General features: G+C 47.0%; 1 protein-coding gene across 3 annotated transcripts in view; it reads left to right on the forward strand.

Moving 5' to 3' along the window:
• The window catches only part of CASC3 (CASC3 exon junction complex subunit), a 31,992-nt gene extending 24,574 nt beyond the window's left edge, over positions 1 to 7,418 (forward strand). The window contains exons 8-14 of one of the 3 annotated variants that reach the window (XM_024234377.3): positions 2,064 to 2,128; positions 2,763 to 2,877; positions 3,119 to 3,217; positions 3,468 to 3,682; positions 4,583 to 4,705; positions 4,857 to 4,921; positions 5,700 to 7,418. In XM_024234377.3, the coding sequence (XP_024090145.3) occupies positions 2,064 to 2,128; positions 2,763 to 2,877; positions 3,119 to 3,217; positions 3,468 to 3,682; positions 4,583 to 4,705; positions 4,857 to 4,880 (641 nt within the window). In that variant the 3' untranslated portion in view covers positions 4,881 to 4,921; positions 5,700 to 7,418. The remainder of the gene's footprint in view (positions 1 to 2,063; positions 2,129 to 2,762; positions 2,878 to 3,118; positions 3,218 to 3,467; positions 3,683 to 4,582; positions 4,706 to 4,856; positions 4,922 to 5,699) is intronic. The other 2 variants (XM_054546325.2, XM_054546326.2) reach the window with 2 other exon arrangements.
• Positions 7,419 to 12,704: the final 5,286 nt, after the last annotated feature.

Raw genomic sequence — 12,704 nt, forward strand, 5'->3', positions numbered from 1 at the left:
GCGTGAACCACAGCCACCGTGCCTGGCCTTTTTTTTTTTTTTTTTTTTTTTTGGTGACAGAGACTTGCTCTGTTGCCCAGGCTGGAGTGCGGTGGTACGCTCTCGGCTCACTACAACCTCTGCCTCCAGGGCTCAAACAATTCTCCTGCCCTCAGCCTCCTGAGTAGCGGGGATTACAGGCTCTCACCACCACACCTAGCTAATTTTTTTTTTTTTTTTTGAGACAGAGTCTCGCTGTTGCCCAGGCTGGAGTGCAGTGGTGCGATCTCGGCTCACTGCAAGCTCCGCCTCCTGGGTTCACGCCATTCTCCTGCCTCAGCCTCCCGAGTAGCTGGGATTACAGGCGCCCACCACCATGCCTGGCTATTTTTTTTTTTTTTGTATTTTTAGTAGAGACAGGGTTTCACCGTGTTAGCCAGGATGGTCTCAATCTCCTGACCTCGTGATCTGCCCACCTTGGCCTCCCAGAGTGCTGGGATTACAGGCATGAGCCACCGTGCCTGGCCCACACCTAATTTTTGTATTTTTCATAGAGATGGGGTTTCATTATGTTGGCCAGGCTGGTCTTGAACTCCTGACCTTAAGTGATCCACCCACCTCGGCCTCCCAAAGTGCTGGGATTACAGGCGTGAGCCACTGCGCCCAGCCCCAGCTAATTTTTTAAAAATTTTTTATAGTGATGGGTCTTGCCATGTTGCCCAGGCTGATCTTGAACTCCTGGGCTCAAGAGATCCTCCTAAAGCGCTGGGATTACAGATGGAAGACACTGCACCTGCCCAGTCATCATTGAACCTCCTGAGTACAGGATCCTTTTCCACAAAAAGTAGAAGACGTTATTATTTGAACTAATGGTTAAATATTTGAAGGCAGAAATTTATTCAGTTGAATTTTGATCAAGATCTTCTCTAATATCATTGAAAGGCAAGCCTCCCTTATTTCCTTAATCTTCTAGAGACAGATTGCCCAATAGAACTTTCTGTAATGATTGTACTTTTGTGTTTTTGTTGTTGTTGTTACTGTTTATGTAGATATAGTTTTGTTTTTTTTTTAAGATGGGTCCCACTTTGTCACCCAGGCTAGAGTCTGGAGTGCAGTAGCGTGACCTTGGTTCACTGCAACCTCCACCTCCAGGGCTCAAGCAATCCTCCCATCTCAGCCTCCTCAGTAGCTAGGATCACAAGCACACATCATTACACCTGGCTATTTTTTTTATTTTTTGAAAAGATGGGGGGTCTCATTATGTTTCCAGGCTGGTCTTGAACTCCTGGGCTCAAGCAGTCCTACCTCTGCCACCCAGAGTGCTGGGATTATAAGCATGAGCCACTGCATCCAGCCGGAATTGAACTTTTAATTAATTGAAACTTAAGTGTCCACATTTGGTTAGTGGATATCATATTGGGCAGCATAGTTTTAGAGAGTAAGACCTACCTATTACCCATTTTGCCTATTCTGGTTTGTTTTTCTCCAGCCAGATAGATCAAAGGATCTTCCCTTAGTCTGAAATCTTAAATATTGGAACTCCTCATTTGGAGTTGCAGCACCGTTCTTACTATTGGAGGACAATCTCTAGAACATTCCTTTTTGTCTTGAGTCATTTTAGCCAGAGGAGAATCTCCTCTCAAACTTCCAACCCATACCCCTGTGAATGGGATATAATCAAGTAGATTTACAAAGCATCCCTCCCTTGTCCAGCTATTGCTCGGAAACTCTTGGGCTGAGATTTTTCAATATGTTGGATAATGTAATGTGCTAATTTATAATCTCCCAGGGATTCTATGCAGGGAACAATTTGATAGGAAAAATTTGAACTTGATTTTCTTCACTGAAGTCATTTTATTTTTCATGTTCAAGGGCTTTATTGCTATATTAAGATGGCAGACAGTGGGGACAGATTTCTAAATGCTGGTGTTGACAGAAAGCAGAGATAGTTTATAGAGAATTTTATTAGTTAAAAGAAAAAAGGCATTCCTTATGTTGACACTTAAACCTGTCTGTTGATAGTATCTTTGAGTCCCACTCACATATGTCTGATCTGCAGAAGTGACTTTTTTGGTGTATTACAGGTATGCCCAACCATATACACATGGGAGCAGGACCTCCACCTCAGTTTAACCGGATGGAAGAAATGGTACAGAAGGAGAAAGGGGTAGATGGGGGAGGGAGCTGCCTGTTACTCAGCTTGTTCATTGTTTAAACCAAGATAAGGTCTTTTTTTTTTCTTTTCTTTCTTTCTTTTTTTTTGAGACAGAGTCTCACTCCGTTGCCCAGGCTAGAGTGCAGTGACGGGATCGCGGCTCACTGCAAGCTCTGCCTCCTGGGTCCCAGTTCAAGCAATTCTGCCTCAGCCTCCCAAGTGGCTGGCATTACAGGCATGTGCCATCATGCCCAGCTAATTTTTGTATTTTTAGTAAAGACAGAGTTTCACCATGTTGGCCAGGCTGGTCCTGACTCCTGACCTCGTGATCCACCCACCTTGGCCTCCCAAAGTGTTGGGATTACAGGCATAAGCCACCACACCCGGCCAAGATAAAGTCAGTTTTTCCATTGATTATCCATGTTTCTTTTAATTTGGATCTCAGAAATGTAAGGTAGAAGGTTTAGGTTCAAATCTTGATATCTTTTCATTATTTTTCAGCTCACTTTGCAAATACCCATTAAATACCTGCCATGTACCAAGTATTTTTCAACACCTAAAGGAAGGTAGGACTTGATATGAGAGCCCTCTAGAATTCTTATTGTTTAGGCCTCTTTCTTTGTTTCAGGGTGTCCAGGGTGGTCGAGCCAAACGCTATTCATCCCAGCGTCAAAGACCTGTGCCAGAGCCCCCCGCCCCTCCAGTGCATATCAATATCATGGAAGGACATTATTATGATCCACGTGAGTTTTTCTTACTGTTGGGGTACTTTTCTTGGCAGGGTCAAGTGAAGTAAGATACCAGGCTCCTGGCTCCTGAATTTCTCTTCTGACCTCTTATAGTGGTTATCAAACATTGTCTGGTTGCTGTTTTCTTCGCATGGAATATTGAGAACATCTTTTAAAGGGCTTGGGGAACAAGGAGACTTGTCCATGTGATGTGAAGAGTAAGGGTTTATGAGAGTCCCAATGTGATATCTTACAGTGCAGTTCCAGGGACCAATCTATACCCATGGTGACAGCCCTGCCCCGCTGCCTCCACAGGGCATGCTTGTGCAGCCAGAAATGCACCTTCCCCACCCAGGTAAGCTTTGTGTCTCTGCTTATATGCTTCCAGTACCTGAGGATATATGTTGGGAGTGCCACAAAACCCATCCTCCTGAGCTTTGTGCTGCTAGCCTGGGAGTCTGGCCATCCTGGCTGCTTGGACAACAAATTCCTCTTGTGTCCATCCTGAGGACTTCCATTCTGAGCCTGATGATACTGAGCAGTCCAGCCGGGCCATCCTATGAAAATGATGTTAATTTTTCAGTTTTTTTCTTCTCCTTATCCAGGTTTACATCCCCACCAGACACCAGCTCCTCTGCCCAATCCAGGCCTCTATCCCCCACCAGTGTCCATGTCTCCAGGACAGCCACCACCTCAGCAGTTGCTTGCTCCTACTTACTTTTCTGCTCCAGGCGTCATGAACTTTGGTAATCCCAGTTACCCTTATGCTCCAGGGGCACTGCCTCCCCCACCGCCGCCTCATCTATATCCTAATACACAGGTGAGATGGCTAATGATCATGTTTTTCTAGATACACATTCTTTAATTCAGACAGGAATGTGGTATGGGGAGAATGCTAAAGGAATTTGAGAGAACATTTCAGTGCCACTGATTTGTATGTGACACCAAGACGCCTCTTAGTGGTCAGGAGCTGGAAATGCAGCTTATGTAGTGCCCATCGTCTTTATTCTTTTCAGTTTTTTTCTGTGTCGCCCAGGCTTGGAGTGCAGTGGCGTGATCTCGGTTCACTGTAACCTCCACCTCTTGGGTTCAAGCGATTCTCCTGCCTCAGCCTCCTGAGTAGCTGGGATTACAGCGCCTGCCACCATGCCCGGCTAGTTTTTGTATTTCTAGTAGAGATGGGGTTTCACCATGTTGGCCAAGCTGGTCTCAAACTCCTGACCTCAACCGATCCACCTGCCTTGGCCTCTGAAAGTGCTGGGATTACAGGCATAAGCCACCGCACCCAGCGTTCAGTTTCTTTAATGGTGTTTCTTTCCTGTGTTGTGGTACATCATAGGTGGCAATAACTGCTTTTTACTCTATTGCATAAAGAAGCTGTATTCTACTCCTTATCACCCCTACCTCTGTCCTGCTTAACTTCCACCACGTTGACATAGTATCTGTAGTGTCGCTACTGAACTCAGCCTTTTCCATTTGTCAGCTGATGGTAGGAATTAGAGAAGGCTGGGCAGTACTTTGAAGAAATAAAAACCAGAGCATAATAATGACAGATTAAGGCAAAAATGAACAGTCACTTTATTTTGAAGGGTGGGCAGATTAGATATTTTTAAAATTATAAATTCCCCAATTTTCTTGTGGCTGAATAATATTTCCTGTCCATCATAGGTTGGATGAATTCATTCCTAACTTTTTCTTCTCCTGGCTTGTGGGGTCCCAGGCCCCATCACAGGTATATGGAGGAGTGACCTACTATAACCCCGCCCAGCAGCAGGTGCAGCCAAAGCCCTCCCCACCCCGGAGGACTCCCCAGCCAGTCACCATCAAGCCCCCTCCACCTGAGGTATGAGAGTTCCTTCCTATACTTAATGCACATGCTCCGTCAGTGGGCTTTCCTTCTCCCCAGAGGATTTTCCTCATTTTCTGGGTGTGTTTCTCTGGAAAACAGTCTTTTTGTTATGACCTGATAACAAATTCCAACTTTATTATTTCAGGTTGTAAGCAGGGGTTCCAGTTAATACGAGTTTCTGAATATTTTAAATCTTAACATCATATAAAAGTAAGTGCACAACTTACTGTGAATATTCTTAAAACTAATGCTCACACTTGCTTAACAAACAAAAATCACCTAATTAATGCTTTTTTTTTTTTTTTTTTTTTTGAGATGGAGTGTCTCAGTCTGTTACCCAGGCTGGAGTGCCGTGGTGCAATCTCAGCTCACTGCAACCTCCATCTCCCGAGTTCAAGCGATTCTCTTGCCTTGCCTCAGCCTCCTAAGTAGTTAGGATTACAGGCACGCACCACCACACCTGGCTAATTTTTGTCTTTTTGGTGGGAATGGGGTTTCACCATATTGGCCAGGCTGGTCTTGAACTCCTGACCTCAGGTGATCCACCTGCCTTGGCCTCCCAAAGTGTTGGGATTACAGGTGTGAGCCACTCCACCCAGCCTCTAATTAATGCTTTAAGTTATAATAATCATGGGATATCTCAGGAGGCTTAAAGGAGTCCTGAAATTTGCCAGTTTGTTTGGCAAGTGTATTGGGCAGGGTTGAAGTAGAAACGATTGTTAACATGACAATTTTCAATTGGGAAGCTACAAGGAAAAAATACAGGAAGGCAGTCAAGGAAAAGGGAAATCTAAATTTGAGATGTTATAGCAGAAAAAACCAGTTCTAAAGATCATAGAGGAGAAAGACTGGGGGTTTTGTTGCTTTTGTTTAAGGACATTAGTTAAAACACATTATTTAGAAATGTGGCTTTTTGAAAACAGCTTGTAAATGCCCAGAAGGCCCACTAACACTTTGGTGGTTCTTCCCTTTTTCCAACCCCTGTCAGAACAGCAGAGGTGAGAACTCAGAAGAGAAATACAGCTGGCTATCTACTACCAGAAGGGCTTCAAAGATATAGGGTGTCTACCAGCAAACAGCTGAAAGAGGAGGACCCCTGCCTTCCTCTGAGGACAGGCTCTGGAGAGAGGGAGAAAAAAGTGGACCTCGTCCCATCTTCACTCTTCACTTGAGTTGGCTGTGTTCGGGGGAGCAGAGAGAGCCAGACAGCCCCAAACTTCTGAGTCTAGATCCAGAAGCCCATGTCTTCTGCTGTTCTTCACTTCTTCTGGGAAATTGAAGTGTCTTCTGTTCCCAAGGAAGCTCCTTCCTGTTTGTTTTGTTTTCTAAGATGTTCATTTTTAAAGCTTGGCTTCTTATCCTTAATATTATTTTAATTTTTTTTCTTTGTTTCTGTTTCTTGCTCTCTCTCCCTGCCTTTAAATGAAACAAGTCCATTCTGGTTTTCTAGCCCCTCTGGATTCCCTTTTGACTCTTCCCTGCATCCCAGATAATGGAGAATGTATCAGCCAGCCTTCCCCACCAAGTCTAAAAAGACCTGGTCTTTCACTTTTAGTTGGCATTTGTTATCCTCTTGTGTACTTGTATTCCCTTAACTCTAACTCTGTGGAAGCATGGCTGTCTGCACAGAGGGTCCCATTGTGCAGAAAAGCTCAGAGTAGGTGGGTAGGAGCCCTTCTCTTTGACTTAGGTTTTTAGGAGTCTGAGCATCCATCAATACCTGTACTATGATGGGCTTCTGTTCTCTGCTGAGGGCAAATACCCTACTGTGGGGAGAGATGGCAAACCAGATGCTTTTGTGAGAAAGGGATGGTGGAGTGAGAGCCTTTGCCTTTAGGGGTGTGTATTCACATAGTCCTCAGGGCTCAGTCTTTTGAGGTAAGTGGAATTAGAGGGCCTTGCTTCTCTTCTTTCCATTATTCTTGCTACACCCCTTTTCCAGTTGCTGTGGACCAATGCATCTCTTTAAAGGCAAATATTATCCAGCAAGCAGTCTACCCTGTCCTTTGCAATTGCTCTTCTCCACGTCTTTCCTGCTACAAGTGTTATAGATGTTACTACCTTATTTTCCCCGAATTCTATTTTTGTCCTTGTAAACAGAAGATAAAAACTCCTGGGCTTAAGGCCTAAGGAAGCCAGTCATCTTCTGGGCAAGGGCTCCTATCTTTCCTCCCTATCCATGGCACTGAACCACTTCTCTGCTGCCTCTGTGGAAGAGATTCCTATTACTGCAGTACGTACATCTGCCAGGGGTAACCTGGCCACTGTCTTTGTCCTTCTACAGAACCTGAGGGCGAAGATGGTGGCTGTGTCTCTCCCCGGTAATGTCACTGTTTTTATTCCTTCCATCTAGCAGTTGGCCTAATCACTCTGAGTCACAGGTGTGGGATGGAGAGGGGGGAGAGGCACTTAATCTGTAACCCCCAAGGAGGAAATAACTAAGAGATTCTTCTGGGGTAGCTGGTGGTTGTGCCTTTTGTAGGCTGTTCCCTTTGCCTTAAACCTGAAGATGTCTCCTCAAGCCTGTGGGCAGCATGCCCAGATTCCCAGACCTTAAGACACTGTGAGAGTTGTCTCTGTTGGTCCACTGTGTTTAGTTGCAAGGATTTTTCCATGTGTGGTGGTGTTTTTTGTTACTGTTTTAAAGGGTGCCCATTTGTGATCAGCATTGTGACTTGGAGATAATAAAATTTAGACTATAAACTTGGCTCCCTTGCCAATGTTTTGCATGAGTCTTGATTTGGGAGGGAGGGAAGAGGACTCCCTAATTCCCCCACAGGGTCACGGTCACAACTCAGGTCAGCCCAAGTTGTGAAACAGAAGCCCAGAGAGATAAGGAGCCCCTATGAGGCCATAAATGTGTCTGCACTCCCCATCAGTTATCTTTTTTAACCGCATAGATCACCAGGATATCATGCCATCCCTTAGACTGGAAGTGTCAGGGACAGAAAAGTAGTGAGATGCTGCTTATTCACATGAGCATCTAGTATCGCTTATGGCTTCCTTTGTGTTTGGCAAGTAAGTTTCCCAAGGTAATATGCCATCAGATGTCAATATAACTATACCAAGTCCTGGGCTGGGAGGAAGTACAGGTAGCTAGCTTTCTTGAAAAGTAAAGATGCTGCCGGCCGCGGTGGCTCACGCCTGTAATCCCAGCACTTTGGGAGGCCGAGGTGGGCGGATCACGAGGTCAGGAGATCGAGACCATCCTGGCTAAACAAGGTGAAACCCCGTCTCTACTAAAAATACAAAAAAATTAGCTGGGCCTGGTGGCGGGTGCCTGTAGTCCCAGCTACTTGGGAGGCTGAGGCAGGAGAATGATGGGAACCTGGGAGGTAGAGGTTGCAGTGAGCCGAGATTGCGCCACTGCACTCCAGCCTGGCCGACAGAGTGAGACTCCATCTCAAAAAAAAAAAAAAAGGAAAAGTAAAGATGCTGACACTAAAATATTCAGGACCACACAGTCGTAGGGAGACTATCAGCTCAGGTAAGGGGAAGGGAAATTTTTTTTTTTTTTTTGTATTTTTTAGTAGAAATTTTTGTATTTTTTGTACAACAAATTTTGTATTTTTAGTAGCAATGGGGTTTCACCATGTTGGCCAGGCTGGTCTTGAACTCCTGACCTTAGGTGACCTACCTGCCTTGGCCTCCCAAGGCCAAGTCTGAGTCTGTTCTTAATGTCCTTGCCAGTGACTCTCCACCCTACCAGATCCAATGTCACTTTTTTTTTTTTTCTGAGACAGGATCTTGCCCGTCACCCAGGCTGGAATGCAGTAGCACAATCATAGGTCGCTGCAACTTGGAGCTCCTAGGTTCAAGCAATCCTGCCACAGCTTCCCAAATAGCTGTGACTACAGGCCCACACCACCATGCCCAGCTAATTTTTTTGTTTTGTTTTTAGTAGAGACGAGGTCTCACTGTGTTACCCATGCTGGTCTGGAACGCCTTGGTTCGAGTGATCCTCCTGCCTTAGCCTCCTAGAGTGCTGGGATTACATGTGCAAGCCACTACACCCAGTCCCAATGTTCCTTTCTTATAACAAATATTTTGCAACACTAATATCCCAAAGTGAAATGAACAGATAACATAACCGTCTGGACATATGATTTCAAAAAACAAATCAACTGTGGGTCATAATTCAGTTTACCTAGTCCACTTGGCCTTTGATGCTTAGAGGGCAGTTCCTACCTTTGAAGTGACTTTTTCCTCTAGGTCCTGGGTGGGATGGAAGTTTACTACAGAAGCTATCTCTGGTATGGGAGAGCAACTTTCATATGGAGCTGGCAGCATTTGTTGGGTTTCACAAATCCATACACTGGAGGCGTGGATGTCATAGTACATCTTTTTTTTTTTTTTTTTTTTTTTGGTCTTGCTCTATTGCCCAGGCTGGAGTGCAATGGCACAATCATGGCTCACTGCAGCTTTGACCACCTGGGCTCAAGCAATCCACCTACCTCAGCCTCTCAAGTAGCTGAAACCACAAGCATGCACCACCACACCTAGCTAATTTATTTTTGTAGAGATAGGGTCATTGAATTCCTGGGCTCAAGTGATCCCCCTGTCTGGGCTTCCCAAAGTGCTGGGATTACAGGCTTGAGCTGCTGTGCCCAACTATTGTACATCTTATAAAGACAGATGGGACTTCCCCCATATCTTGGTGCTGGTGCCACAGCCAGAGGACTGTGACTTTTCCGAGCCCCGTCCCTAATTCCTTTTTTTTTTTTTTTAGACTGAGTCTCGCTCTGTCGCCCAGGCTGGAGTGCAGTGGCACGATCTCGGCTCACCACAACCTCCACCTCCCGGGTTCAAGCGATTCTCCCGCCTCAGCCTCCCAAGTAGCTGGGATTACAGGCGCCCGCCACCATGCCCCGCTACTTTTTTTCTGTATTTTTTGTAGAGATGGGGTTTCACCATGTTGGCCAGGCTGGTCTCAAATTCCTGGCCTCAGGTGATTGGCTCAGCTTGGCCTCCCAAAGTTCTGGGATTACAGGTGTGAGCCACAGCACTGGGCCCCTAATTCCTTTTTAAATCATGTCAGTTTGCTTCTCTTCCCCACAATGTGATGGGTGACTGTAGGCTTGATCTCCCAGGGTCATGAAAAAATGCCATCCAGCCTTGGGGGTGGGTTACTGGCAGGAGGTTTGAGTGTTGGATGCTTCCCCTTTACCCTTGCCTCTTGCTTCCCTAGTCCTTCAGTTAGACCCTATTGCTCTCTCTGTTGCCCTGGTAACCAGCTTTGCAAGAAGAAACTCAAGCTCAGCAAAGCCCCCAGGTTCTCTCTATCCTCCCAGCCTGCCTCTGGGTGGGCAGAAAGAAGAGGGTGTGTAAGCAGCAGACAGATAGCCTTAGGTGGCCCTGCCCAGTCCCCTTGTAGAAGCCCATGGGCTGGGCCCTCAAAGCTTTTTCACCCCCATCTCATAGTTGTTATTCATACCACCCTGCCTTCCTCTTTATTTCTTCCATAAGCGGGTGCAAATGCCCTGCCAACTCTCTTCCCCTTCAGGGTCAGCACACAGACCTGCTACCTTGTAGGCAACTCGGAGCACCAAAGACTTGGAATTCCAAAGTCAGCTCCCAGCATCTGCAGCCCACTTGGGTTGACTGTCCGTCTAGGGCAGTGATTTTCAATCCTGGCCATTTGTGTCATGTGAGGAGCTTTTTAAAAAATACCATAAGCCTTTGCCCTGGTTCAGAAATCTGATTTAATTGGTCTGAGATGTGGCCTAGGCATCAGTATTTTTTTTTTTTTTTTTTTTTTGAGACAGAGTCTTGCTCTTATTGCCCAGGCTGGAGTGCAGTGGCACAATCTCAGCTCACTGCAGCCTCCTCCTCCCAGGTTCAAGCAATTCTCCTGCCTCAGCCTCCTGAGTAGCTGGGATTATAGGCACCAGCCACCATGCCCAGCAAATGTTTGTATTTTTAGTAAAGACAGGGTTTCACTATGTTGGCCAGACTGGTCTCGAACTCCTGACCTCGTGATGCACCCTTCTCGGCCTCCCAAAGTACCGGGATTATAGGCGTGAGCTGTTGCACTTGGCCAGTATTTTTTTTTTTTAATATGGAGTCTCTCACCCAGGCTGGAGTGCAGTGGCATGATAACGGCTCACTGCAACCTTCACCTCCCAGGTTCAAGCAATCCTACCTCAGCCTCCAGAGTAGCTAGGATTACAGGTGTGTGCCACCATGCCCGGCCAATTTTTTTTTGTATTTTTAGTAGAAATGGGGTTTCACCATGTTGGTCAGGCTGGTCTTGAACTCATGACCTCAAGTGATCTGCCCACCTTGGCTTCCCAAAGTGTTGAGATTACAGGCGTGAGCCACCAAGCCCAGCCGGCATCAGTATTTCTGAGAAGCTTCCCTGTGATTCCAGTGTGTAGTCAGGGTGAAAACCACTGCCACTCCAGGAGGACCATGACTTGATGCTGGCTCTCCTCACTGATTCAAAATGTTGAACTTAGTCTCTGCCTGATATCCTTGAGCATTTGGGGGAGTACTGGGGTCCTGTGTCCCAAGCTTCTAGCTTCCAGAAGTCTCTCAGTCTGTTTTATTGTCAACCCCCTACACCCTTCACACTCCCCAATTCGCCCTTCCTAACCAACAATTCCCAAATCCTGCCCAGAGAGAAGGTTACCAAGGCAACCAGCTTAATCTGGTAACTGTGGCATGTGCTGGGAGAGAAGCCTTTCCCTCTTCCTATTCAGTTCATAAAATGCTACCTGGGGAGCTCCAACCCATTCCAGCCACTTTCCCCTTTCAAGCCCAGGCATATTGGAGTGTCCAATAAGGGGAGCCCAGGAAGCTGATACTCAGACCTCTAATACAGCTTCTTAACCAAAATTGTGCACTGTCTTCTTTTTACTGTTTCCAAATCCACAAACAGATGGGTGTGCAAAGCTTTATTTCTGTGAACACATGCTCTAGCACACATGGGAACAGATATGCACATACATTGATACGTATGTCATACACACCCTGTTCAGTTTTACTACCACTCCCAGCCATTAGCATTCCTGTCTCTGCCTGGTTGGTGCTGGGTAAACAGGGGTGGGGCATTGTCCAGAGAGCCTCAACCCATCGAGAACCTGCTGCCACTCCCACACCTTGTAAGTCTAACCTGGGTGTTCTCACACTTAGCATGGCTTTACGCTGTCCACCCCCACCCCCCCAACTCCTGTGGCAGCATATCCTTAAGGACAGAATGCTCCTGGTGTGGGCATCAGGAGTAAGGATTACTTGGAGTGCTGACTGGCACCACTTTTCCCACTCCATGGCCATGTACACTTGGGCTCTGTGCTTGATGATAGTCGGCAGTTCTGGGGTTTGTCACCTGTCTCCATGGCCCTGCGTCCTTCTGCTGCCAGCTGGGCTCAGGTGCCCTTGTGCTCCTGTTCTCCTCCCCACTGCCTACTATCCCCTCCTCACCCAGCTAGACCTGCCACAACCTGCTGCTCCCTGCCTGGCTCCTACCTGCCTGCCAGTACCTGCCCACAGACCAGGCCCACACCACCTATTGTGCCCTACCAGAGAGGACAGATGGGCACTGCCTCCAGTGGCAATGCTAATTCACCCAAGAGGCCTTCCCAGCCCTTCTCACAGAAGGAAGATAAACTCCACATATTTCTGTGAGTATGGGAAAGGTGCACACTCTTGGGTTCAGCAATCTGTAGGCCTGACTTGGGTACACAGGTAGGTGAGTGAAGGTGTCCAGACCACAGACCTGTCCTGACTCTTTGAAATGATGCTGAGACCCGGTTATCCCTTGAGCCAGGAATCCTTCCCCATTGGTAAATCTCTCTGCCTTACCTTTGCCCTTAATTTCTTCTGCTCAGAACCCAAGTCCCTTACTGTTTCCCTCGCGGTCAACCCCAGCGCGCGAGTTCAAGCCTCGTGCGGCGCGGGGGCGAGCCGAGGAAGGGCAGGGGCGGGGACTGGGCGGGGACTGGAGGAGGGGGCGCGGTCTCGGCTCTGCCACCTTCCCCCTCTTCACGGCCAG

The sequence above is a fragment of the Pongo abelii genome, chromosome 19 (genome assembly GCF_028885655.2).
Source record: "Pongo abelii isolate AG06213 chromosome 19, NHGRI_mPonAbe1-v2.0_pri, whole genome shotgun sequence".
Classification (NCBI taxonomy): Eukaryota; Metazoa; Chordata; class Mammalia; order Primates; family Hominidae; genus Pongo; species Pongo abelii.